The following is a 27,549-nucleotide window of genomic DNA, read 5'->3' as shown; positions in this document are numbered from 1 at the left end:
AAAAAATACAAATTAAACATGAAAACAAAAGCCGACTTAAAAACTCCGTACTTCGTTCATTTAACTTGATCACTGCGTCGTTTATTGCTGTGCTTTACTTCCGGATACCCATGTTTTCGCATACATGACGCCATCAGTCAAAATACCAGCGATTGGTCGGTGCAGCCACGGGGGCGTCCCTTGTCGTCTTTCATTGGTTCCTGTGTTAAATATCCACCTCCCGATTGGCCAAGAGCGTCGCTCAGCCATTGGCTGGTTTCACGCACAGGCAATTTGAAAATCGGTGCCTGCGTTCAGGGGAAGCGACTGCACAGAGAGCGGAGGCGATATTAGGACATATTTCTTTAAAAAACAAAGGTAAGAGCTGAAGTTAAACGTTTCCCGTAACTACTTTAAAGTTTATCTCTGTCAGGCGGACAAGTTTAATGGTTACATTAAAATCACGAGATTACGATGCTTGATGTGTTGATTGAATGAAGCACAGCTGCGACTGAAGCACGTTTGTTTACTGTGTCGTGCACCGTCTCACTGTAATGTTTTAGCTTTTATGGGAAACTGTCTCTGAACTTTAATGAATATGAGCTCTTGTGTTTGGCAAAAAAAGTTGCTGCGATGTCCGCCGGGGAGGACGGTGCCCAGCTGCAGTGCTGTGTGACGGTGGAGCAGCTCAACGCCTCCGGCCAGGCCATCCGGAGGCAGGTCATCCGTAAAGCCTCTGTTATCCTGGGCCGGAACGAGTTCCAGGAGATCATCCTCCGGGTCCACGACGGAAAAGTCCCGCAGAGTTACCGTCTCAAAGAGTTCAAGCTTTTTACCAAGTTCGTCAGTGATGGGAAGTGCACCGTCAAAATGCTGCCTGAAAACACCCAGGTGCTCATCTCCAACTGCCCCCCGGACCAGCTGAAGCTCTTCCTCAAAACCCTGAGCATCAAACATCAGGCCAGGCAGGGCAGCAAGCCCCTGAGCGAGCGAGACAAGCTCAAAGCCGGTCTGCCCCGCAGCTTCGAGGCCATCAGCCCCCTGCAGCAGAAAGACATCCAGAAGGTTAATGAGCTGAGAAGTAAAGTGGCTCCTGCGGGGCTGACGGACCGCACCAATAAGACCACTGCTGCACGAACAGGACAGCAAGTCAAAAGATCGAGGAGTGACACTAACTTCAGCCCAGTGAGTTGACACACACATGAAACACCTGAATATCATCAGTGTCTTTATCTGTAGCTGCTACGACTGTGATTCCTGACTTTGTCTCTGTGTGCTGGTTATTTCAGGTGAAGGCCAACCCGAGTAAGAAGCCCATCCTGTCTCTGCCTTCACGGCAGCTCAATAAAGAACAGGCAGCCGTCCTCAGTGCTGTGCTCAGCGGCAAGAACGTCTTCTTCACTGGAAGTGCAGGTGTGTGTGTGTGTGTGACAATAAATGTAGATACATTATCCATAAAAGAGTGTAAGATACTCTGGAAGATATGATGCACTTTCCACAACTGTCATATTAACATTTCCTCCCGAGAATCTGATGCAAATCTCCTTTCATAACACATTTTATGGCGTTTTCTCTGCTGATAAACAACTTATGTAATCTTGTGAAACTGTCTGTTCTCTGTCTGAATGTGTGATTTTCAGGTACAGGAAAATCCTTCTTGCTGAAGAGGATCATGGGATCTCTTCCTCCAAAGAGCACCTTTGCCACAGCCAGCACAGGAGTGGCTGCATGTCACATTGGAGGGACAACATTACACAACTTTGCCGGTCAGTCTTTGCAGATGAAATAGATTTTTATGTAAGACTGACACAAATGTGTGCCTGGAAATGAATCATAATTAGTGGTGAGACATGCGCAGAGGTTATTTTTGCTCCAACATCAACGTCACATTGTGTGTTACCTAAATAATTGGTCAATTTGCTGGTTTCACCGACGGCCTATCCTGAAATTAGGCTGTTCTACTGATAGACGCATGGTGTAATACAGAAAAGCTCGAGGCAGGATCCTCATCAGCAGGGCAGCGCCGAGCAGTTATCTCTTTATTGATTATTCCGCTGATCATTTAATAATCAAATGTCAGAGAATAATGAACAAATATCTATCACAATTCCCCAAGTCAAATTGCTTGTTTTATCCGACCAGAGAAAAGCAGAAAATTCTCACACTTGGGAAGCTCGAACCAGTGAATGTTTGACGTTTTCTCTGAAAATGACTGAAATAATTCTGATAACAGTGTCTTGTATCTAAGCAGAGCTGCAGCCTTTGACTGTGTTACGATGTCTGTGTGATGGCGTATTTCAGAATATGAATCTTTAATATAATCAAGCTGGAGGTGTCAGATGACTTTCCAAGTTGACGGTTGTATTTAATTAAATCTCAATATACAGCAGAGGCTGTGAATTGAGTGTTTGCATCGGTGTTATTCCTTTGCGTCCCCTCTGACCACCTGTCTTTCCGTCCTCTGTCTGTCTCCAGGTATCGGCTCTGGCTCGGCCCCCCTGGACCAGTGTGTCGAGCTGGCTCAGAGGCCCGGGGTGCTGCAGCACTGGACCAGCTGTCGACACCTCATCATCGACGAGGTCTCCATGGTGGAGGCCCAGTTCTTTGACAAGCTCGAGTCAGTGGCCAGGTGAGAGGAGTCAGAGCTGAACATTATATTACAATGACGTTTACAGAAGTGTGGAGTCTGAAGACATAATTCAGGGATTATCTAAATTAAAAAACGTCTTCATCAGTGCACAATGATGACTGAGTGATGAGTATTTTATATGCAAAGCTTCTCTGAAATGATATGATATCATATTCATCACACTGTGTTAATGATTTCAGCTAACCCTCTCAGAACTTAATGATGAATTTGACCAATTTAATACTTCTTAGCATCTTTACATAATACATCAGTCTTACAAATAAGTGTCTGTTTCTCGTGGTTTATATCACTTTGTGCTGTCAGACAGCTGCTGCTGGCTAAACGCCTTCCCATTCATAACACTGAGACCATGTTTTTAAAAGGTGAAAGTATGACTTGAAAGCTTGAACTCTGGGTTGAAAAGATAAATAGAAGACTTCAAAGTCTTAAATTTGGTTTCAAATGTCTTTAATAGCTGATTGATAGTGTGTTTCGGTGTTTGCAGTGTAACAAAATGTTAAATTCTGCGTGTCCAAACAAACCTCGGGGGCCACGTAAGATTTAACGCCCTCAAATCTCCTCTTTAATACCCTCACACTTGGTGTTCCTCTGATTTTTACTGATGTGTTTGAGCACAGTTAGACTTCCAGCAGCAGTGCTGATATCAGTTCCAGTTTTGCCTTCCAGTTTATGGTTCCTGTTTAAACAGATTGTTTCTTGAGACGCTCAGCAGCACCCTGATGTAAGCCACAGTCAGAGACACGCTGTGTTGCAGCTTAAGTGTGAGATTATAAAATAGAAAAATCAAACTTGTGGCTGTAGCTCTTCTCTCCTGACTGCTGCTTCTGTACTGCTGACATCTGACCAATGAAAACACATTTAAAAACCATAGTTTGAACTTTCTTTCAACCTTTGCAAATATCATTTATGTTGGTAGTGTGACAAAACTTGCACAAATGGACTAAAACCAGCAGGTGAAGGTGTTGGAATACAGAATCTGAGTCACAGCTAAAACTGGAAATCTTACATTTGTTTATGATTGGCATGACCTCATCAACTGAATCCCCTGGGTGTCCTCAATGATCCTTAGTTGGAGCCATATAGAAGTTATCGTCTCTTCGTCATCATCATCTCACTGCGCTCTTACAGGTCGGTGAGGAGGTCCACTGAGCCGTTTGGAGGCATCCAGCTGATCGTGTGTGGTGACTTCCTCCAGCTGCCTCCTGTGTCAAAGGGAAAAGAAAAGGCCAGCTTCTGCTTCCAGGTCAGACCGTCATGGCTCCCACAGCTTCTCCGTTTGTTTATGTCACTGATTCAGCACTTACATACTGTGCTGTACATATACACATGTACTCATGTATTCATGATGGTCTCTGCTGTTCCCATGAGTCAGCACCTGTCCTGCAGGTGTTTATTTTCTGGATGCCATTGAGAAAAACCTTTCCCTCTCTGACCCTTCAGGCCAGGAGTTGGCGTAAGGTCATCCAGCTCAACATGGAGCTAACAGAAGTGCGGAGGCAAACGGACCAGTCCTTCATCTCCCTCCTGCAGGCAGTGAGGATCGGAAGGTAAAATAACCGGCACCGTCCATTTTTCAAGTGATTTCACTGACAGGATGGGTTTTGCTGATCCCGGTGCAGTATAATGTGTTTTCTGGTTATGTATGTTGCTTAAATGCATTTAGAGCTGTTCCAGGCCTTTCAGGCACAGCAGGAATTTTTTATTCTACAGAGCATTTTCACGTTGCTGCGAAAATTGTTTCCTAAAGGAGAAGCTCAATGGAGTTCTGTCTTAACACTCTTCAGGGTCACAGAAGAAGTCACCGCGAAGCTGATGGAAAGCGCCTACCATCAGATCGAGAGGGACGGCATTCTAGCGACCAGGCTGTGCACACACAAGGACGACGTGGAGCTCACAAACGAGAACAAACTCCAGCAGCTGCCAGGTGTGAAGTCTTCCGTTTGATTATTGGGTTTTTTTCAGTTTGAACAGGTGTTGCGTTGACTTGGATCCAGGTGAAAATTGGAAAAACTGTCGGACTGAGTCATGTATGACAACCTCCGAATCCGTTTCCTCTTCAGAGGTTTCTTCAGCCTCGGCCTGCCGCCACTTCCTTTCTGACTCCTGTTGTTCCCTGTTGTGGTGAACTTTTAATTTGTAAGTTCTAACCGCATCAGGAAACTGTGGAGCATGTGTTTGACCTGCTGTGGCAGCAGGTTAAATGAATCTGTCCCTGTCCTGTAGGGTCAGTGCGTGTGTTTGAGGCACTAGACAGTGACCCAGCCCTGGTGAGGACTATAGACGCTCACAGCCCCGTCAGCAGGCTGATCCAACTCAAAGTCGGAGCTCAGGTAAGCCTGTGTCTGTGTCTGTGTCTGTGTGTGTAAAAGCTGTGGAAAACTTGACTACTGCAATTTGGCATGCAACATCACCCTTTGGATATGTGTCAAGAGCTGCTCTGAGTTTGAGGTCAGACACGTTTTTGCTCTTTTTAAGGTCATGCTGACAAAGAATCTGGACGTTGCTCGAGGTCTGGTGAATGGAGCGCGAGGGGTTGTGGTGGCTTTTGAGTCTGGAAAACATGGTCAGTACTTATTGATCTTGAAGCATATTGCAGAAGTATTTGCTGAGAAAATCTCATATTTAATGAAAACATATCCATAGTGACCAGAGGATTGCTTAAAGGAGTATTTTGATATTTTAGGAAATAGACTTCTTGCTCAGAGACAAATGAGAACATGGATGCCACTGTCACGTCTATACACTAAACATGAAAGTAGAGCCCCCAGATATTAGCTTAGCATGTAGACAGGAAACAGGGTTTGGCTAGTCAGGCATGGTGCAAGCTAAAATATGATTAACATTCATTCATATCCATACACAAATAGAACTGGAAAAAGACGTTTCACTGAGTGTTTGTGCTGGATCTTTTTTTTTTTTTTTCTCAGCCAGGTGCAGTGACTTGTTCTTGTCTTTATGCTGAGCGAAGCTAAGCTACAAGTTTTGAGTAGTGGTGGCAGAGTTCTGTCCATCTGTGCACTGACTCGTTCCCTTCGTTCGGTTCCTCAGGGCTCCCACATGTGCGCTTCCTGTGCGGCGTCACAGAGGTGCTGAAGCCCGAGCGTTGGGTGTTTAAGTCCGGCAGTGGGATCCACCTGAGTCGACAGCAGCTGCCCCTCAAGCTGGCCTGGGCCATCTCCATTCACAAGAGCCAGGTGAGCACACGTTCAGTCACAGTGGGTTGCTTACAACTCGCACGAAAATATGGAGACAAATGCTCAGCAGATCACTGTGATGGTATTACTCCCTCTCTCTGAAGACGTTGCAGTGTTGCCATGGGACACCAGTGTTCACCTGCAGGCGGGTTGATGGCAGCGTCTGAGCTGGCCTTGAAGCTCAGTCACTGACCACGTTATTGCTTGTCCTCCAACATCAACATGAGAGGGAAGATATCAGAAATACAGACTGCGTTCAGATCAACATCATTTTCAATCAGTTTCACACTAAAACTGTTTCTACAGTTTCTTCACTAGTAGCTTTCTATTATCAATGAATCTCCTTTAAATGGATTTATTTCTGACACCAGCACAGTAGTGCAAACAAGAAGTGTTAGATCATCTCTCTATCACCCTCTTTCTTCCCCACTTCCTGTCATCTGTCGGTGTTCTATCTAATGAAGACCCTCACCAGTCGCTGGGCTTTCCTGCCAGCATCTCCCTCTATGCTGCCACACCACATTCTATTATCCTGACCTCAGACTCTGAAATTGGTTCAAAGGAAAAAGGGGTCCCTCGAGGTAATTGAGTTCACTGGTCACGACCAATGTGTCACCAATGTTTGATCTACGTCAGAGGAGCTCGAGTGCGGGGACGTGAAAAGGAAATCCCTCACCTGCATCCCTTCAGAGGAAATGAGCGGACGCACAAGAATTATAACACCTGAGAGTAGCAGGGTGGCGGTGGAGGTATTGCCCATGTGGTTTTGAATGCTGACATAAGTGCCCTGCTGGGAAATTATCTAAAATCTATACGCTGAGAAATTATCACTCTGCAAGAAAGTCACCCTGCGGTCCTGTGTTTGATGTAGGAGATCGACCCAGATATCCATTGGTTTATTTGAACCACAAATGGCCATTAAATTTTGGGTTGTAAAATACTCTTTGCACATGAGCACATCAGCCATTTTGACCTGGAACCATAATTCTTGTTTCATTTATTTCAGGGAATGACACTGGACTGTGTGGAAATCTCTCTGGCGCGTGTGTTTGAGAGCGGCCAGGCTTATGTGGCCCTGTCTCGGGCTCGGAGCCTGGAGGGTCTGAGGGTCATGGACTTTGACCCGCGTGTGGTCAGGGCGAATCCAGATGTGCTCGTCTTTTACAAGAAACTGAGGAAGGAGAGGCTGCTCATGCAGGCGAGTGTACAGCTCTTTGTCGTGTTGTTGTCATATTCTGTGTTGATATTTGATAGCTCAGTGCTGCAGAGGATCCTTTTCTATGAGACATCTTCACACACTGTTCAGTCTTGTAAAATAACTTCCACTGCTCTCCACAGGCCTCCATGGATGATTTTGTTGGCAGCAGCAACAAAGAAAACTTTGTGAGAAGGTGAATTCATCTTCATTTTCTAACATTATGCACTGTGTGCATGTTATCGTCCTTTTATTTCTTTTGGGACAATTTGGTTTTCTAACATGACTGCTGCTGCAGATGTGTACATTCACTGCCTACCTCACATTTGTTTTAACTGGCGGTGCCAAAAGTCACACTGCCACCTACTGATCATTGTTGTAATTTTCAAGAGCCTCTTTTTATGCCTTGATTTTATTTATCATGATATTTTACATGTATTAAAGTTTTAGTCAACTTACATGTTTTTGTTTTTTTGTCATTGAGGCTTCTGATTGCTCTGCCATTACTTACCACCACACACAAAAAGATTAATTTCAATACTGCTTCTGATAACATTACTGAAAATAGTGTTTTTAAGCTTACAGATGTCCACTATACAGCAAATTATAGGGCAGCATAGCCTGAAATATGTATGACTGCATGATGATTCAGTAGTTTATGTCATGACAGTCCTCAACTGGGGATGCTGCATTTACTGTTTAACATTAGTTAGTTGCACTAAGACTTAATTCAGTGTGATGAATACAGGTTTTATCATGGGGCTTTGTGTACTGATGTATCAAATAAGTAATTTGTGTAACATTGTCTACATTTACCCCACTGTGTGTCTGTGACATCCAAATCTGACATCACTTCCACTTGGAGCTTTTAAACACATTAAATTGATGCAACTCAGGCAAACTGGAAGCCAATGGAAATATTTATTTTCCAGAAAGGGTGATGAATGAACCTGAGGTAAATTCTCCATTACCGGAGCAGCATACTTAGTTTTGCATATGAACTGACCACATCATGGAAAAATAGATTCCTTTCTATGCACAACCTTTAACATTGGATGCACCCATTAACTATACAAGCAGTGACTCATATCTTACATACTGCCTCTAACCATGTCTACACAAGTATGCACTGTATACAAAAAGGGTGGCATGCATTTAGTCCAAGAAAATTCATTTACAATAACACACAAGAGGAGAACAACAACAGAACTGTTCTGATTATTTTACAATTTTAGGAATTAGGGATTCTACAGCTGCAACTGGTGGGGCCTAGGCAGGCTGGTCATTTCACATTGTGGAACAACTTGTGTGCGACCTAGAAAGACAAATGAGAACACAGTTGTCATTTTCATTGGTAGATTAAGGCACAAAAATCAAGTCGCATGCAGGTTGGGCACTGAAAGGGAAAAAGGGCACATCGTATTTTTGTCTGCTTCCACACCCTCTTTGTGTCAGTAACACACTTACACAATGGTCCCGTGCATGCAGGAAGTCAAAGAGTTCTTCTGTGCACTCCTCCAAAGTGTTGGATCTGGAGCCGACCCGGGCTTCACAGATCTCCAGACGCTCCTTGGCGTGCACACAGTGTTCAGTCTGCTCACACTTGGCTCGTATTGTTTCTAGAGGGTCCTGCACAGGACAAAACGCAAGCGTGGGATATTATGGAAAATGGGGTGTCATGAAGACTAACCTTTTTTAAACTCCCTTTTTTTTTAAAAAAAACAAATTAACCATCACAACATCAACCCATCAAACATTTGGTAATGTGTTAAAAGCTACAGCCATGCCAGCAACTTTGAACCAACATAATTCATTGTTTCCACTTGTGATATCGAAGCCCAAGTCTTCAGTCTCACTCCAAACATTAGTGCCTTTGGCAAACCAAGCACAAAGCTCAAACTAATATGCTGAAGACTGATGCACAAAATCAAGTTTGCTGTTTGTGAAGGTGATTTTGGAACCAGTGGTGGGAGAAGTACTCAGATCTTTTACTTTAGTAAAAGTAAATATTACAGTGTAGAAATAGTCCAGCTTTCAAATTTTAAGTTGAGTACAAAAGCATCTGCGTCAATATATGATTTCAATGTCAAGTGCTCCTTCTGCACAATTGCCCATTTCAGAATAACGTACATTATATTACAGGATTCTACCTATTAATGGATTCATGTGTACATCACTTCAACGTTGCAGCTGGTGACTGTGAGGCCAGTTTTAATTACTTTGAATACTGCTGGCTAGCTTGTGGATTTCCCCTGAGGATCACTACAGTCTATCTCATCTTAATTTCTGTATCAATATCTATTTATATCTATTTATTTATTCATCTAAATCTGCAAAGTAACTAAAGTTATCTAGTAAATGTAGTGTGATAAAAGTAATAGTAAAATAAAACAAACAAATAAAATAAAAAGCAAAAGTAAACTTTTTTGACCCAAGTCTTTTCCTGAGTGTATAACGGCACTCAAGGTAACATATGCGTGTGTGTGTGTGTGTGTGTGTGTGTGTGTGTGTGTGTGTGTGTGTGTGTGTGAGAACAAACTTACCACCATATCTTCCTCTTCTTCCTCCTCCTCCTCTTCTTCCTCCTCAGCAGGCGCGTCTTCCTCCTGGTAAATGACAATTTAATGTATTTAGTTTTGTTGAAAACATTTAATTTGCATTAAAAAACTACGAGGTGCGTTATAAGTAACTCCGCTGAATGAAACTCTACTAACAATCCAGCACACATTTCAGATTTGAGGGGGAATCAGTAAAAAGGAAAACAAAAACTCATGAACAGTTTGTTACAATTTCAGCTGCCATCCCTGTTTGATATTAAAAGTAGGCAAATATGTCACTAAAGTCTTTCAATGAGCTGAAGCTAAGCTCAGACGTTACATGGCTGAACTGACCGGCAGAGTCAGGCCACTGCGCCGGGTTAGGTAACTTGGCAAAACACATGACAAAAAGCGGCACAAAAGACAAATATCGATATTTTTCAATACCTCGTCGTCGGGGTCGCCGTGCGTGAGCATCTTCCTCTCGAAAACCATGTTTACGGGCTGTGAAATTCACTTAAAATCCCGGCAGAGGACCGAAGACTAAACTCGCCGTCGGCTGTGCGTTACCTTAAGGACGTGAGGTCAGTCACACACAGGAAACGTCGAGAAGGATCACCGGATAAAGCCTTCTATTGGTTAAAGCTGCTTAGTGAAGTCTCTCTAGTCCAATAATAGAATTACATTTTGTGTAAGGTCCGCCCCTTCGGTTGGCCAATGCATGCGGAACTCCTGTTTGACTGTCGGAGCGAATACGGACTTAAAACGTGTTGCACGGCAAGATGGCGCTGTTCATGGACACCAGGCTTCTACTAAGAAAAGTGAAGGATTTAAGGTGTTTAACGCCAAGGCGAAACCGAGTGAAAGAAAAATGGGTAAGCTGTCAGTGCAGTAATAGATGAAGCAGTTCGTAACGGTTGTCCGTAAAAAGTTAGACTCACTCAAAGGTGTCAAAGATCTGTCAAGATTGGAGCTTTCAGGAATATCAATTCACATAGCAACATAGACCAAATAATCAAAAAGGGAGTATTACATTTTGACAGTAATTATGGTAATCATAAGAAATGAAAGTTTATGAGAGCTGGCGTTAAAATACAGTAATTATTGTACAAAACACAATAATGACAGTATTTTCAAGTAGGACGTCTGTAGCTAAATGCAATCAATGACTCAACACATAAATTAACTTTATGATGATTCTGTTGTTGTCTCGTACAGTGGAATAAAATGTATTATAGATTAGATTTTCATTGAAGAATGTAGAAATGTACACTAGTCTGTCCTTTCAGATCCCTCCCCAGACTGTAGGTGTCTAACTTGACTATTTGCAGAGAACATCAAAGCAGGTAGACCTTTAACATCCTTGTTCTGACCTCCCTTCTTTCGCACAGGCTGCCACACGGGTCAAGCACCCTCCCACCAGTCTGGCCCTGCAGCACTTTGATGCCACCTACAGCGCCCAGCTGGGGCAGCTGTGGCCATCGGTCCGAGCCGCCTTGCTGTCGGAGAAGAAATACGGAGCCCTGGTTAATAATTTCTCCCATGATGCTGTTCTGGCAGACTTCGAAGCCCAGGGCTGCAGAGACTTCGTCAGTGACGCAGATACAGAGGGTAGGTGTGCACCTCCACTGTTTACAGTGAACCTGCCATTGTTGACTCATCAGTTTACTTTGGTGGAGAAAGCAGTGTGATAACAAGTTTTGATCCTGGGTGTTTTTCTTTCAGAACAGCAAAATATACATTAAAATCCAGATGTGAATAATAGGCAAAATGAATGGGTGACCGTTGCATTTAAGAGAAATGGCAACAAGCTGCAAAAAGCCTTGTGATTTGATCATTCTTCATCATGTCTGCAGCTCAGCCATGTGAGGTTGCCGCAGAGAAAGAATCCAGCTGTGTGTCTATGAAGAACTCTGACACTGATGGCCAGCAGCTCTCTCCTCTACAGCTTAGTCCTCACATCAAGTGCTTAGTGTTTCCAAGGGGTGACCTCACAAGATTCAAGCCCGCTAGGTGAGCTTATGTGTTAGTTATTGGACAAGAAAATTTGTTTTGATATATGAACCAACTGCTGCAGCTGTCAGGTTTTCAGAAAACATTACTGATGGTAGACCTGTTGTTTAAAATCTGACAGTTTGTAACTTGATGAACATATATTTCTAAGCCCAAGTGTCCCATTTTAGACGACAGTGTTGTCTTCCGGATGAAGTGCAGTTTGATTTACTCTGACTTGATGTTGTCTTGTCCTCTAAAGACCAGACGCGTACAGCTTGCTGGGTTACTACCTGATGGACGCAGCGTCTGTCCTGCCTTGTCTCGCTCTGGATGTTCAAGAAGGTCACAGTGTGCTTGACCTCTGTGCTGCTCCAGGAGGCAAAACTCTGGCTTTACTCCAGACCCAGTCTATAGGTAAGACAACTGCGCTCATCTGTCTGTTTTCCTCACTGAGCCCACGCTTAAACCTTCTTTCCTTCCCTGTGAGAATTGCTGCTGTTGTTCTGTCCGTTGTAGTTAACTTTCCACTGTCTGTGTTTATTCCAAAGGTTTTCTGTGCGCGAATGACACCTCGGTGTCTCGGACTTTGCGAATGAGAAAGGTCCTCTGCAACTACATTCCCAAACCATTTTTAACAGACCAGAAACTACGCATCTCCTCCTTTGATGGCACTAAGTGGGGAGAAATCGAGAAGAACACTTTTGACAGAGTAAGCCGGTGCTATGTCATGAATTTGCAAATTGCCAGTGCCTGAATTAATGATGTGTTTATACAAATAATTTGTCCACCTCCTCCTTTCTTTTGTGTGTTCAGGTCCTTGTTGACGTCCCCTGCACCACAGACAGACATTCACTCATGGAAGACGACAACAATATATTCAATAAGATCAGGACCGGTGAGCGACGAAGGCTGCCACAGCTACAGCTGGAGCTGCTGCTGTAAGTTTAATGAAACTAGACTAGAAGGATAAAACGTTTGGTTGTTACAGCTTGTGTGATTACATTTTGTCACCTCGCTAAACAGTGACACAGTCCACTTTGAAGCTTAAAGTGAGCATGATCATTTTATATAATGAACAGAAGAAACCCTTTCTCTGTCCTGCAGGGCAGGAATCGAAGCAGCTTGTCCAGGTGGAGAGATCGTTTACTCCACCTGCACACTTTCTCAAATCCAGAACCTGAGTGTGGTGGAACAGGCCATCTACTTGGCTCGAGAGAAACACGGCATCCACCTTCAGGTCAGTCCTTCGCACACTGTAAACTGTTTGTTAGAGATTCAGTGATACGCTCAAGAATAGTGGAAGTGTTCTGACCTCTAGGGACCAAATTACAACAAATAATTTGACCTTTTCCTTCTCCTTTTTCCTCCCTTGTCCTGATCATATCTACACTCAGGTTGTTGACCTGCGACCTCTCAAACACATGTTTAGGAAAACCTTTCACTTCGCTCCCGATCTCCACTTGGGTGAAATGGTCATCCCACACTTAGCCGCTAACTTTGGCCCCATCTACATGTGCAAGCTCAGGAGGCTAACATAGACTGCGGACTGGTGGGTGGCTTTGCCAAAAAGCTTGTGGGCATTTGAATGCTTTCTGGACTGGACATGCTTTACGGACTCATGAGGTGATCCTCTGGACTCTTCAGCTTCAGGCTCTTCTGCATGGATAAAATGTTTTTATCATGGTGGTTGGCTGTTAAAACACTGGACAACAGTTGGTTAAATGTGACTGATTTCAATGTCAGAAAACATAAGAAATTCAGTTGGAGGACCTGGAACATGACATTATAACTGTGGACAACAACTAGAGTGAAGTAGAGTTTTTTAATGGAGAAGATGGATTCCAAACCAAGCAAATCAAATTTCTTGCTTTTAAAAACAGCCAAAACTCTGATTTGACAACAACTTTCAGACACAGTGGAGTGTGTTTAAGACTGAACTAGCTTTGCAGGGTGTCTTTTCATTGTAGTTTTAGTTTTGCCCTGTAGGTGGCAACACTAGCTAAAGATTAAAAGTATCCTTTATTTGGTGCCCACTAGAGGACTCCAAGGATATGCCAGTAAGTAGCTCCAGCCTGTATGTCCTCCTGCACTGTGTCAGATGTATAGAGATGAATATTTCAGGTTGGGGAGTCACATTAATGAAACACAAATTTCCATCAGAATGACCTGCTCTCTTTAACTCCCCAGTGAAAATGGGTTTGGCTTGTTCTATAGTTATTCATCAGGTTTGATGGCTTTGCCTAATAACACGGTATGTGGGTATGTGGAAGGAGGGCATAATGAACAGGCAGGTAATGACTTATTTGACCATTTGGCTTCTCACATCTGAATCTGTGCAACTTTCATTATTATAGCTGGGATTGACTCCGTTTTGCATTGACATCACTCAGAGGTGAGATGTTTCCGCTTATCACGAGCTAATGTGAGCGGAGAGGTGCCTCTGTCTCCATCACAGCGCCGATGACCCTTTATGTTGTCCTGGCCAGGCAATGTAGCGTGAAAAAGGTGTGTGTGTGTGTGTGTGTGTGTGTGTGTGTGTGTGTGTGTGTGTGTGTGTGTGTGTGTGTGTGTGTGTGTGTGTGTGTGTGTCTAACGAGTCCACCATCCACATCCCACTGTCATTAAGCTGCTCCAAGTGCAGGAGCTGACTCCCATCCCCGTGCAGGGATGGACGGCAGCCATGCGGCTCCCAGATGAACATTAAAGAGGCAGCAGAGAGCTAAAATGGGACGTCTCGCCCTGTTTTGCCCCTCCGCTTTTTTATTCCACAGATGAGTGCAGATAATTTTCTGTGCGATTGTGAGTGATTACTGTATTACTGCGGTAAAAGGGGGATGTATCTGGGAATGCAGAGGGAATTAATGACACATAAAAACTATTTTTGTATTGACTGCTTTCGTCTCCAGGGCCTTGAATGCCTCTTCGCACATCTTGTGATTACCTAAACGTATTGTAAATATGTGTTTCCTATGGGCTCTTACATAAATTTACATGTTTTAACACTCAGGAGATGGCAGACTGTTAGAGATGAGTTACTCTCCATTCCTGCTGTCTATAGACTCCGCTGGCTGTCTGCTATATTATTGAATTAGCCAATGAACCGCTGTGCATTTGTGTCCCTGTGTGTAAGCCTCTGTTAGGAAGACATATGCTGTGTATTAGAAAGATGAATCTTATGGATTTATCTACACAACCGGCCCTCTGTTGTGTTTTCACATACCATTTAGATGGTGCCTTTTTTGCTAATAAACATACAAAACACAAATAATGTTACGCTTTCACCTCGAGCCACACAAGCTCCTGAATGAACAGCATATACTGAAACTGAGCAAGTACACTGGGGTGGGGGGGGGGGGGTCATGTCTGACAGGTGTTACAGCCTAAATGTGTAGTGTCTCTGACAGTCTGGAGGTGAACAGTAAGGTGTCTTTGCTTAGTAAAGATGCACATGGTGACTTCGTTGTAGTGTGTGTATTTAAAGCAGGTGCTGCTGTTCCCACCATGGCGTTTTCCAGCCCAGAGGTGAAGATCAGACGTGTGTCCCAGTTGGCAGGGGGAGAGAGAGGATTTCAGCAGCGGGGGTCTTTGTCGCAGATGCACTGAGCCCAGCAGGACGTGCTCTCCTCTGCTCTCAGCCACAGGAAATGCTATACAGTGGATTTTTTTTTCAGCTGTTCGTATCTTGGCCGTTTATTTCTGAAGCTTATGTCTGTTTACCTCTTCCAGGCACTCAGTTGTCTATTGACATGAGCGAAAGGATCATTCGTACCACGTGTTCACTCAAACTTGTCTGACAATACGACAGCAGACTGAGGAGGTGGAGAGTGACGGAGAGCAGATGACGTGCATAGGTTGACGTCTCTTTTACTTCATTCTCTTCAGTTTTTTTTTTTTATGCATAATTCTTAATTCGTGCATGATTTTCCGGCAGGCTGCACTACAACAATAGATGTACTGCAACAGTGCAGCTCACAAACACAGCTGCAGACTCTCAGTGCTCGAGAAGACCTATTTATATTCTGCCATGATAGTACTTCTACTTTTCATAGATACTTTTCTTCATAATGTGGTTGGGTTGTGTGATAATATAGGATGTGTTAACCATCAGAAACTTTGCTGTATCGATCAGTTGATTTTCCAGTAAATTTGTTGCATCACTATAGATATTGATAGGGAAAATGTAATATCACCTCGCTGGCTGTGGTGGAGGATTTGATCCACATCATTCCTCACGTGTTTTTTTTTTTTTATTTCATGAGGACAGCTCTGCTCTGGAGGGTTCAGTCTGGTGGCACAGGCCAGAGAAGATCTAATACATCGAATTCTGTAGCTCAGTCTTGCTTTTATGTCACATTTGATGTTATCACCTGAGGTATTCAACGTTCATGTTGCAGCTAATTGCTAAAAGTGTTTCCCGTCAAAACTGAAGATTGTCCTTCAAGTTGCTTCACACCAACTTTATCTCCCAGCCCGTATACTCAGCATGTGATCTAAGCATCCTGCGATAGACTCAACACTCCGTGGAGTGGCTGAGAGTCGTGCAGTGAGGCCCACATTAGAAATGCTACCGTAGGTTTAGGCTGCAGCCAGATTAAGAAGAGAGAGAATGGGGGTTTTCTTCTCTCTAAGAAGATTACCCAGGGAGGGGTGAGATGGCAGTCAGAGTGTTTAAGAAAAAAAAGGACAAGAGGAAAATGGAAGATGAAGTGGAACTAAAGGAGGGTGGCCCAGGATACACAGTTTAGCCACCTGTTGTCTGCCTCTTGATATCACTCCTTTCTTTGTTTCTCTGTCTCTATAACATCTATCTTTGCTCTGCCTCTATTCATCATTTAACATGTTCAGAGAAAAGTCAGAGTTTAAATGGTCTTGGATACTAAAGGGAAAGGATTGTTGACGTCAAGCATCATGTATGAGCTGAATTTCTTTGAGCCTTATGTGGTTTCAGGCAAGTTTTTTTTTTTTTTTTTTTTTCTTTTGCATGTGCATGTGCAGCTGTGAGCCTGATTGTACTTGTGCTTCCCTCACCCTTAAATTCCTGCTGGTGCTTTCCAGGAGGGCTTTGATTTGTATCTGGGCAATGCACTATTAGAGGGATTTCCCTGGGCCTGACAGCTCAGAGAATATGCAGCGAAATGGCAATGCCAGTGGGCTAAAAGAATGCTGGAAACAGGATTAGGATCATATTCTGGCAGACCCTGTCACCTCCTCAATGAGCCGAGGTTTCTAACGCTGGCACTTTTCATTCTCGCCATGGTTAAAACCTTTAAGAGAACCATGGAGAGGAGGGAGAAAAAAGCACTGATTGAATGGTACACTGTGATTTTTGTGTGGGGGGCTTGCTCTGGGGGGCTGTGTGTGTGTGTGTGTGTGTGTGTGTGTGTGTGTGTGTGTGTGTGTGTGTGTGTGTGTGTGAGAGAGAGAGAGGGAGAAAGAGAGTCAAAGCAGGAGATGCAGCTGACCAACGGGACTGTGTGGGTCAGACACAAACCTTACTTGGTTCATTTGTAAAGCTTAACTCTCTATGCAGTGTTGATTCTATAGTACAACAAAAAAAGTTCACACAACTAAAATCTTAAAGTCGAACCCTCTAAAGTTTTTTTATCTTCATATTGCTGCCACAATTTATGGGGTGAGTTTCAGATGTTGCCCACAAATACACACATGGCACCACTTGCTTAAAGGAAAGTGGATGGAGATTCATGTGCTTATAGTGGTGAATATACAGCCCTGAGTGTTAGAGATGGAAGCACCTGATCCAGCATCAAGAGCCCAACACACTTGACCCTGCAGCACTACAATCTAGCAATCCCTGTTCAACCCCCAGGGTGTGTGGGTGTGGGTGTGTGTGTGTGTGTTTGGGGGATGGGTGTTAAAAAAAGAGAGAACATTTGGAACAAGAGTATTGTGTTATGTTCTCTGGTTTGGATGGCCCCATGGGAGGAAATCCTGCGTGTACCTGGACAGATTCATACCCGGGATAACAAGGACACTCACTCCTGCTGCATATCCACACCACAATCTTATCAGTCACACAATCAGGACGCCCTTGGCTGAGGACACACACACACACATACACATGTATGTGGTGTAATAAAACACAACAAGGTTAGGGTGAGGTGTTACACCCACATTAACGCGGCTAATCTGGTGAGATCATTATCCTCCTCGATCCAATGCTTGGACGGCGGTCATTCATAACAGTCAGAGAGAGGCTGCTCAATGGAGCAGCCGGGGTGCATTTGTTATTTACACTGGCTGAAAGGGGGGAAATATATGTTAAAAGCCAATTAAATTAACAGCAGCGCAATGTCATGCAGCCGGGGCGATCCACTCACAGCACACATGAAGTTTACTGTGTGAAGAGCAAGGGCACATTTTGGAGGAGATGGCAGAGATGCCCAATAGCCCGGTGTGCGTGCGTGCTTGCGTGCTTGCGTGCGTGCGTGTGTGTGTGTGTAGGGGAAGGGTTGGGTGGGGGTCTGTGCGTTTTGACAAACCATGCTGTTAAAGATATAATAGCAGCATAATCACCGCCCCGGGCCGTCATTCTTCAGGATAATGGCCTGCTTATTCATTGGGGATGGCTTATGTCTCCATGTGGCTTTTTTATTTTTCAGATTACGTTGTTCTTTTTCTGTCTCTTTTCCTCATGCACTCTGTCTCCCTGCAAATTCACATAGCCTACATTTTACCTGTTTTTTTTTTTTTTTTTTAATTTGACCTTCTCTTCATAGTCTGGATGCTTTTCGTCACCTTGCCTTTCTTCCTTTCACTGTCACCTCCTTTTTGAGAGAAGTTGAACTGATATCACCTTAAATGTATTATTTACATTATGCTTTAATTGCTTTTACACAAACTCGTCTCATATAATTAGGAATTTGACCTTGTTCCTTGTTCTTGCACTCAATATAAGAAGGTTTAATGGTTTGCTTACTCACTGAGAGGCTGACTATCATTAAAACATAAGATCCTGAAGTTTCCATCTACCTGTTGTATTTCTAAATGTGTGCTGTTAAATGACATTTGTACTGCAGTTCTGAACTGTAACACACCACCCGCTTGGCCATCACTACCCGCCTCACTGTGGAAATATTCAGCACAGATGGAGAAATTTTCATTGTAAAGATCTTCAAGCAATGTTTTTATTTACGATTATTTTACAACAACACTAGTTCAAGTCTACATTGTTAGGGAGGAGTAAAGGAAACAACACCGCTGATGGTCCGCTCACTCTCCCCTCCGCCATTATAAATCTATCTACCACTGGACCGAGTAGTTTGACAGAGACAGTGGGGGAAACAGCATTAGGATAATAGCAACAACAGAACTCAAAGAGAGTCAAGACAGTAGTACACAGAGGAGTCGGGTCAATTATTCACTGAAATCTTTTCACTTTCTTTGACTTCAAGCTTTTCGGTCTGGATTGCAAAATACAGAAGGTGGCAGTTTCCCAGCAGCTTTGTTCTATTGCTTTTTTCCAGCTAATTCCCGCGAAGAAAGTGAACATATTTAAAATATTAATTTAACCCAGGACCGTTACACAGACAACCAAGAGAGGAGGGGTAGACGGGGGCGCCGGTGAGCTCAGCAAATACAATCTTACAATCTGACAGCTAAAGGAATTTTATCTGAGACAGAGTCCATTATCAATTATACAACATAATAGGAACTTTACAATTACCTTACCAGTAAACATTAATAGATAGACTTTTTTGTATTTTACATACTAAAATAATGTGCTTTTTTTTTTCATATGAAGACACTGGCTTCCTGAACACATTAACAGAAAACATCAGAGACGTGTGTGACTCTCCTCATCAAGTGCTAACAGTCAGTGAGACCTTCAATGAAAAGCTGCATGTTTCCTCAAGAGAATATTAAGGCGAGAATAAAGTACGGGTCCAGACATTTATCCAAAAGTCCAAATTTGTTTACAATCTCATTTTGTATTTGAAGTAAATTGATCAACTCATGTTAAAGTGACGTCAATCATGTTGCAACCTTAATTGACCGTTTTAGTGCACAGACCTTTTGAATTTATACAGGCGGTCTTAAATGGTATGCATGTTCATAATTGCATTTGCCCCAGCTCCCTCAGCCCAGGGCAAAATGTAATTAAAAGCTTGGAGAATTTAGTCACTGAAATCATTTTCTCATTATCAAGCCAGCCTCTGTACAAAGTGGCATATTACTGGCCATTAAACTGGTAAATTAGTCACTTTTAATTATGCTATTGAGGACAACATGGCTTGAAGTTTATTTTTATTTATGTGCTATTATGTAGTACATGCTATGTACATAACGGCACTGCTTAATTGAAATGTCAATGGTCCTGTGACAGAAATGGTCTCTTTGCTTGAGCATGAGCAATGCCTTTTTCCTCCTGTCCAACGAGCCTAATCCCTTCAAAAGTGCCTCATTTATTCACATTATCCTTGTAAACATTATTTGCATTGTCTTTAAACTGAGTGCATTCATCATCAGTTGCGTACATCATTTTCAGTGATTCTTTTTTTTTTTTTTTTTAGATTTCTGATGTGAAGAAGGTCCAGCGATACATGTCTGTTGGAAACATCATCATACTGTGTAGGAACATGTTCGCTGTCCTCTGAGTCGGGACATTCACGTGATCTGTCACATTATTCGAGCAATGTTCAATATCTTGTGGGTTTTCTTCTCCCGGGGTTATATTTTTGGACCTTGAGCTGCAACGGAAGCTTAGAGGAGTCAAACAAGCTGTGGACGTGTGGTCAGTCTGTCTTAAAAAGCTGTTAAATGGAGTTCTGTAGGTCCAGTGCATGTTGGCATGTTTTATTTCTGGACATTTCTGCATGTCCTATGCCCATCTGCTCGAGAAGGGGTCAGTATACGGTTCCTAAAGAACTACCACAGTCACACAGACACGCAGTAGGATGGGGTGATGTGTAGGCTGAGGCTTTGGCCTACTTTACATTGTCCTCCATACAGTTTGATTCTCAGTTAGACATTGTGTCCAGTCCCAGCGAGGCAGCGTGCTGTTTGGCCCTCAAACGCAGGTTCTCGATGCTGGTGGTCTTGTTGTTGTGGCTGGTGAGACCGCCTGCAGCTGACGCCTGCAGCAGCGGGCTGTTCCACACCTGCTGGGCATGATGGGACAGGGACTGGTAGTAAGACTGGCAGGGCAGAGAGCCCAGCGGTGCAGGGGGCATGTTAACATTCATCCCCAGGTAGGGGAGTGAAGATGGGGCAGTGAGGTCAAAAGCAGGGTAATGCACCAGGTTGTTGGTGGCAGCCATGTGCTGGCGAAACTGCTCCTGCAGACGAAACAGGCTGAGAGGGGAGGAAGAGTAAGAGTGGCTCTGAGAGAGAGGCCCACTGCTGGCCAGGCCACTGCTGGAGGAGGACGGGGTCACGGATGGAGAGACCAGGGGAGAGTCTGGACAGGGAGAAGAGGGGAGACATTTAATTATTCAGCAGATAGGGGATGCCATGAAGCAAGTTTGTGAAGGACAAAGAAAAGAATTCAGCTCTCTGTCAGAGTCAGAGTCCAAATCAAGTATCCCATGTTCTTACCTGGTTTAGGGCTGAGTCTTTTGCAAGCAGGAGAGACGTCCCCAGGAGTCACTGCTCTCTCACACTTCATCTCCTCTCTCTGAGATTTACTCTCATCCTCCTTATCGGTGGCATTATCCTCCGTCGCCGACTCGCTGCCAGAGTGTTCTGCTGATGTGACGTTCAGCTCCATGTCCAGAGGTACAGGGCGGACTACAGGTCCCTCTGCCTCCAAAGAAGAGGAGGAGGAGGAGGAAGAGGATGGAGGAGGGAGCTGGGTGTCAGGAAGGATAGTTGTTGTGGAGGGAGGTGCATCCTCCTTCTCGCTTCCTCCTTCCCCTGATGCCTCCTTCTGCTTCTGAAGCTGCTCCTTCTGGAGGCTGCGCTGCTTCTTACGGAACTTGGCTCTGCGGTTTTTGAACCAAACCTGAAGGCAGAGCAAAGAGGACGAGTTAGAGGGCAAACAAGCAGAAAAGATGTGGAAACAGTGGATGAAAACTGTGGCCGGCACCTCAGCACACACTTAAAAGACTGATCTCAGTGAGCATCAGATGATCAAGTGGCATATATAAGCCCAAAAAGCCTGTCCACAAGGCTATAACACAATTAACCTACAGTTTAAAATCAATCAGATATCACAGTCCAACTTAAATCACTTTTAATGATGATGATAGTATTTTAATTGACACTGTCTTTTAGCATTTATTGTATTCAGATGGATAACTCACAGCTTCCATTGTGCAGGAATAATAAGGCACAATAAGTACTCTAAAAATAGATCTGAACTTTTTTTCTGCATTGATGATAATGCACATACACCATTTTTCTACACAAGCTGTGAACAGACAATTAAAGTAGGCCCATCGTTTTTTCTTTTTTTCTTTTTTTTTAAGATTATTTTGATTCATCTCCATTGCTTCTTTACATCCCAACAAAGGGTCATCCCAAAGAAGGCTAGTCCACCCCCACAAATTTAGGTTGAGAAATGTTAAACAAAACTTTAGAAGTTTACATAAGATAAAAACCTGCATTAAAGTGACAGAAATAATACGTGATCCGCGTAATAAAACACACTGTAAACATTAAAAGCCCCTCTAAACTGCTACAAACACACACGTACATATCAGCATATTTTTTGCCTACATTGTACAGTTTTGGTTTTTTTTTTAGCTAAGCTAGCCGTAGGCGTACCTGCACGCGGGCCTCGGGCAGGTTGGTGCACATGGCCAGCCGCTCCCTCATCACGACATCCGGGTAGTGGGTCTTCTGGAAAGTCTTCTCCAGCGCTTCCAGCTGCTGGGCGGTGAAAGCCGTGCGGCTCCGGCGCTGTTTGCGGTGCTGAGAGCCGTAGCGAGCCTCCAGGATGATGTCTTGAAATGCGCAGCCGTTGGAAAGGAAAAACACACGGCATGTTTATTTTACTCGGCATGATGGGATTATGACACTTTGATTTATGTACATGAAAGTCAGCTACACCGTGATTCCAAGTAGTCTACTGAATTGGCACCTGAGTAGGTTTAAAAAAAAACAAAAAACAAAAAAAAACATATTCAATAAACTCAATAAATGAAAAGACATTTTGGCGGTAAATCAGTCGCCTGTTTTGTAACAACTTTGTCTCATTTCTGCTCAGCTTTGTGTCATTCATCCAGTGGCTGTTTCCAAAGCTGCCAAAATAGCTGCGGCTGTGAGAGCGTGCACTCAATTACCAGCTAGTCTCTCGGCCAGTGTGAGCGCGTGCACGGACGGCCGGTAGTCGGGCGCGTGCTGCGCCTGTTGCGCGGCTTGCTGGTGCAGGTTGTACATGGCGCTGAGGGAGTTCATGGCGTGCAGAGAGTAGCCGTTCACCCCGTAGTGCTGCATGGCGAGAGGTCGATATACCTGCGCAACGGAAGAGAGGATGGTTGTGATATTCAGAGAGAGGAAGGAACGGGGGTTCATTCAAGGACATCTTGACATTAAGGGCGCGTGGCTGCTGATTGATGCGCTGTGACTATTGAACATGTGATCTATAACCAAACCTCAATTTTTATAACAGGAACAAAATCATCTATTTATGGTAGCCTAGATCCTCTGATAGGCTATGACACACACGAGCTTTATATTAGCAAATGTCAGCAGGTCCTCGTGCTCAAGGGCCAATAGATTTTAATGTGTGCACTCGGACAAAAGTGTTATCCATTAACATCCAATTATCGCTCTGTTCAATCCATTAATTATACAAAAGACTTTTAATTGGTGTAATTATCACTCGTTCTCATAATGAACCGTGACGGATGCCTTATTCATGAATTTATTCACGTCGTTTCTGTGATCCCGCAGAAGCCAAATCCCCATTGAAAACGTTGCTTTGACAGATCAAGGCGTTGATGAAATGTGTTGGAAAATGAAATAAGGAGATTTGTTCCGGGTCTCGGTGGCAAAACCTGCAACCGCATAGCAGGATTATATTTTAATAGGCTATGATTACGGAAATGCTGCTCAGTAAGTGCTGTTCAATTTTAGTGACTGACTTTTTTTTTCTTTTTCTTTTTTTTGCTTTACTGCAGAAAATTCATTTTCTTGCAACACACACAGCAAAGCTGGCCATTTATTTTAGGTTATTTTATATTATTTATAATTAGGCCTGCATACTGGCAGCTTTTAATGACGAACAGATTCATTTCTTGAAGGAAAACCATCGTGTTCTCGTCTCTGACATGGCAGCAATATCCCAAACTCTATTTTGTAGTTCTCCTTCATGACCGAGATTTTCATAGATGAAACGCTTGAGGACACGATTAGATATGTATTAGTGCGGAGGAGGCTGACAGGAGGGAATATCTCGGAGGCCCAAACAGTTATTATAACTATTACAGAGAGACCACAGGGAAGAGATATAAATCTTTCTGCTGCATGACAGGTAGAGTGTCCAGGGACCTGGCGGAGGTCCTGGATTTATCTACACATTTTGACAAAACTTTCAGGTTACCTTTACCTTTTTTTTTTTTTTTTTTTTTTTTTTTTTTTACTAACTTCATAATTGTTTTATTTAATTTGACCAATTTACGGCGATTTCTTTGTGTACTGCAAAATGACAACTAATCAATAACAACAAAACAACAAAACAAAAAGATTTTGTTGTTAAGTATTTAGTAATTCCATCCCATTGTTGAACTGTTTATATTTTTTAATATTTATATTTATATTGCTCCATGCTCTCAATTTATGCACGATATCAATTTAACAAGGTCACAGTCTTTTACATAACCTTATTACTGCTTGACATCTTTTGGTTATGACTCGATAATTCTTCTTATTTAAAGAACTGAATTTCAGAATTTTTATGGTGATTCTATAATAAATTATTCAATACTACCATTAATGATAATAATAAGAAGAAGAGGAAGAAGAATGCCATCGTAAATGTTGGTGTCTTATAGAACAGAAAAGACTGGGTGGTCGATCTTGTAAAACGCAGGGGTTTTTTTCTACCTATTTCTCTCTCTCTTCCTCTGAGTGTGTGCGTGTGTGTGTGTGTGCATGCGTGCGTGTGTGTGTGTGTGATGCCCGCAGTGCCCATTCCCAGCCTATTAAGTGGCTGCGGCGGCTGATGAATGTGATCAGAGGGCAGTGGGGAATAGTTTAATTCGCCGGGACAGAAGGTGCTTCGCTAAACATTTACTTTACTCCCCCAAGTATTTGAGTTGAATGCCCCCTCCCCTCCCCGTCTCTCCCCCCTCCTCCCCTTTCCCTCTCTGGCGGCCTCTTATCCCATCGCCCCGGGGCAACGTTTTGGCTGAGATGTATGGCTTCTCCGCGGGTAAAAATATGCATGTTGATCCCCATTTGGCTCCCCGTCTAATGGAAGTGCAAATAGGTTTCGACTGCGAGGCCCTCCATTTATCATCAACGCTGACACGGACGGACGTACAGTGGCACTGGGTGGTTAGCTCTGGGTTGGAGTTCCCGCGTGTGCGTGTGCGCGTGGGCAAGTGTGCGTGCGCTCTAGTAATAGGCCAACGATTTTTCTTTCATTTTCTACACGCTTTAAGCCTCAAATCACACAAAATGTAGATCTATAATGGAAAGAGATGCATTATGTAGGTTATCTATAAATATTTGATGTAAATGTACAGATTTTTATTTATTTACACCTGCTTGCCTGCAAGCACTGATGGAAGTCAGAGGGGCTAAAACGCCTGCCACTGATTTTAGTCTCACTTGTAGCTCTGTTCAATGAAGCTGTAGACAAACATATTTCAGTCTTTAAACTGCCCCATATTTTGTACGCAGACAAACTTTTTAGCTTTAAGCCTGCCTTCTCGTGATTACCGGCTTCCTCCACCTTTTTATATTTACCACTACATCTCTGCTTACAGCCTGTATCCCCTCTGCCCATATCAAATTCAGCACAATAGCTCATCACCGTGAGCCTGTCAGTGCTGTTATTGTCATTCATAAGCCTCTCCCTGCTCCAGGCACTGGGCCCTCCTGGCAGCCCTGCTCAATGCTTCGATTATCAAACCGTCATTATGTAAATTGGCATGTACAGTGCAACTCTTTGATCCGACTAAATTAGGAAAAATGTTATTTGCTAACAGCCCCCAGGGGCATGGGTCGACCCTCTGCACTTTGCTGTGTCACAGCGCAGTCAGAGGCGCATGTGTTTGATTTTTCTCTGAGCTGCGTGAAGTTTAATTGTTACACAGAAGTCAGATTGAAATTTAAAGGTATTTCAATGTTTGGTATTTTATTGTCAGCATTTATCAAGCCTGTTAAAACAATTTAAGATGCCAACATCACTGCGAGGATTATTGTTTTTATTTGGGAACAAGAACGCACACAGGACGTAACTTTAACATTTAAAAAAATAATAATAACAATCTTACATTATCTTACCATGTAGCGCCTCCTCTCTCTGTGTACATTTGTATCATGTTCGAGTTATTCAGATGTTTTAACTTTAAACCCTTTCAGAAGAGACCAAGTTCATGTGTGCAGTGTAAATGAAGGAAGAACTGGAGTTCCTTTCATTTTGGGTTTGTCAGTTTTGGACATTTGTGCATTTAAAAAAGAAGAAAAATGTGAGGTTTGTGAAAGGCTAGCTTTAAACAAGCCTGTTATTGTTATTTAATTGTGTATTATTTGTAAAGTGAACGATGTCAATTTTAGTTCTCAGGACAGGTTACATTATTTCGGGTTGCACAAAGAAACTTTAAAACACCAGATTTATGATTACAAATACGTTTAAACCGAGGAACCGCTTTCATTTCATCTCCACTGAAAGAAAACTACATTTGTTACAGGCTACGAGCGTAACATGTATGATTTTGTCCACTTTACAAACACACTAAACTTCATTCTGATGTAGACACACTGGCAATTCGGCTTGAATTACTTTAGAGACTGTCTAATAAAAATGGCAACAAATTTTCCATGAACATTAAAGCACTTTCACACTTTCTTTTAAACGCGACATGCGAGACACACGTTTAACCGAACAAAGACACGGCAGAAAGTGTTTACCTCTTGTAGAAATAGTTTTCTTTTCCGTCACTTTGTACACAAACAGCACAGCTCGAGCTCCTTCACGTCTTCAGGTTTGTCTTCTGCTCCTCCAGCTGCCGTGTGTTGGGTTTTTTTTTTTATGCCCACCTTTTCCGTCCTTTTGTCCGACAGTCAGATAACAAGTCTCGGCTGATGTAAAAGTCATCCAGTCTAACTTCAAGTCCGTTCGCTCGCGCTCCACCTGCTCCTCTCGTGGTGAATTCGCCGCGTCTCGCGCAGGAGTGGGAAGCCGCCATCTGCTGGTGCGCGAGATCCAGCGGAGGGATTTTAAGGAGAGCTTCGCGGGGGTCATGCTGGCTTTTTATTGGCTCATCGTGCTGTCAGTCAAGTAAATAAGCTCGCTGATCGTCCGGCGGCAGACTCGCGCTCTGACTTCTGGAGTTATTTTCAAATATGATCAATTTAAGCATATTATGTCCGCTAAATCCCTCCGTGTCTGTCTACACGTTTTTTTTTTTCTTTTACTGAAATTGAAAAACATCTCCAAAATAGGAAGATTTAAGCTTTTTAGTGGCTCATCTTTGGCAAAATGTGTAGATATTGATTTTGGTCGACGTAAAATATAGAATAGGCCAAATTTAATTTCTGTGCAAATCTGCTGTAATTTAGTGAATATTTCTTGTCGGTTGTATTTCTTGAACTCAGGCGAGTAAAATGTTCCTGTCAAGACATTTCACTGGAATATGAACGATACATTAAAAACAATACAAAAGTACATATATGAGACACTTCGTCAACACGTTTTTAGCAGTCAAACTATGAAGTAAACCTGATTTCATGTGTACAACGATGATTTAATTTGTTTTAAAGTTTGTGAAAATCGACTATCCTCAAACTTCTTGTATGGACTTGGACCATGAATCCAATTGCCTCTTTTTAGTTTCTGTGATGCAAAGCAACCATCCTTTAGTTTGT

General features: G+C 43.2%; 4 protein-coding genes across 8 annotated transcripts in view; 2 read left to right on the top strand and 2 right to left on the bottom strand.

Annotated features, from left to right (window-relative positions):
• The first annotated feature begins 293 nt into the window (after nt 1-293).
• pif1 (PIF1 5'-to-3' DNA helicase homolog (S. cerevisiae)) lies at nt 294-7,218 on the top strand. Its single transcript, XM_076745701.1, has 13 exons — nt 294-357; nt 605-1,164; nt 1,269-1,392; nt 1,620-1,745; nt 2,455-2,608; nt 3,758-3,872; nt 4,070-4,176; nt 4,414-4,553; nt 4,853-4,959; nt 5,105-5,192; nt 5,678-5,823; nt 6,830-7,021; nt 7,162-7,218. The coding sequence occupies exons 2-13, from the start codon at nt 613-615 to the stop codon at nt 7,216-7,218; spliced, it is 1,908 nt and encodes a 635-aa protein (XP_076601816.1). The 5' UTR covers nt 294-357; nt 605-612.
• A 702-nt stretch (nt 7,219-7,920) lies between these two features.
• LOC143329398 (cytochrome b-c1 complex subunit 6, mitochondrial-like) lies at nt 7,921-10,138 on the bottom strand. 2 transcript variants are annotated; one of them, XM_076745259.1, is made up of 4 exons: nt 10,003-10,138; nt 9,562-9,624; nt 8,486-8,647; nt 7,921-8,333 (listed from the first exon to the last, which is right to left on the bottom strand). In XM_076745259.1, exons 1-4 carry the CDS (start codon nt 10,048-10,050, stop codon nt 8,301-8,303), a joined length of 306 nt encoding a protein of 101 aa, XP_076601374.1. In that variant the 5' UTR covers nt 10,051-10,138; the 3' UTR covers nt 7,921-8,300. The 2 variants fall into 2 exon arrangements, with proteins under 2 accessions (XP_076601374.1, XP_076601375.1); XM_076745260.1 differs by having other exon boundaries at nt 9,565-9,624.
• Nucleotides 10,139-10,297: 159 nt separating this feature from the next.
• Nucleotides 10,298-27,549, top strand: part of nsun4 (NOP2/Sun RNA methyltransferase 4) — a 181,782-nt gene continuing 164,530 nt past the window's right edge. The window contains exons 1-9 of one of the 4 annotated variants that reach the window (XR_013077846.1): nt 10,328-10,430; nt 10,947-11,166; nt 11,412-11,568; nt 11,810-11,964; nt 12,099-12,259; nt 12,364-12,488; nt 12,655-12,787; nt 12,945-14,089; nt 14,148-14,987. Coding sequence is in view for 1 of the 4 variants with exons in the window: in XM_076744012.1 (XP_076600127.1) it covers nt 10,338-10,430; nt 10,947-11,166; nt 11,412-11,568; nt 11,810-11,964; nt 12,099-12,259; nt 12,364-12,488; nt 12,655-12,787; nt 12,945-13,088 (1,188 nt within the window). In the remaining 3 variants the exon portion in view is untranslated. Of the gene's footprint in view, nt 10,431-10,946; nt 11,167-11,411; nt 11,569-11,809; nt 11,965-12,098; nt 12,260-12,363; nt 12,489-12,654; nt 12,788-12,944; nt 14,988-27,549 lie in introns of those variants that run through there. The other 3 variants (XM_076744012.1, XR_013077845.1, XR_013077844.1) reach the window with 3 other exon arrangements.
• Nucleotides 18,682-26,875, bottom strand: dmbx1a (diencephalon/mesencephalon homeobox 1a). The gene is made up of 5 exons (XM_076744268.1): nt 26,593-26,875; nt 22,794-22,965; nt 22,276-22,454; nt 21,106-21,511; nt 18,682-20,968 (listed from the first exon to the last, which is right to left on the bottom strand). Exons 2-5 carry the CDS (start codon nt 22,945-22,947, stop codon nt 20,529-20,531), a joined length of 1,179 nt encoding a protein of 392 aa, XP_076600383.1. The 5' UTR covers nt 22,948-22,965; nt 26,593-26,875; the 3' UTR covers nt 18,682-20,528.

The sequence above is a fragment of the Chaetodon auriga genome, chromosome 12 (genome assembly GCF_051107435.1).
Source record: "Chaetodon auriga isolate fChaAug3 chromosome 12, fChaAug3.hap1, whole genome shotgun sequence".
Lineage (NCBI taxonomy): Eukaryota > Metazoa > Chordata > Actinopteri > Chaetodontiformes > Chaetodontidae > Chaetodon > Chaetodon auriga.
Note: the sequence above shows the minus strand (reverse complement) of the source record. Positions and strands in the feature narration are given on the sequence as shown.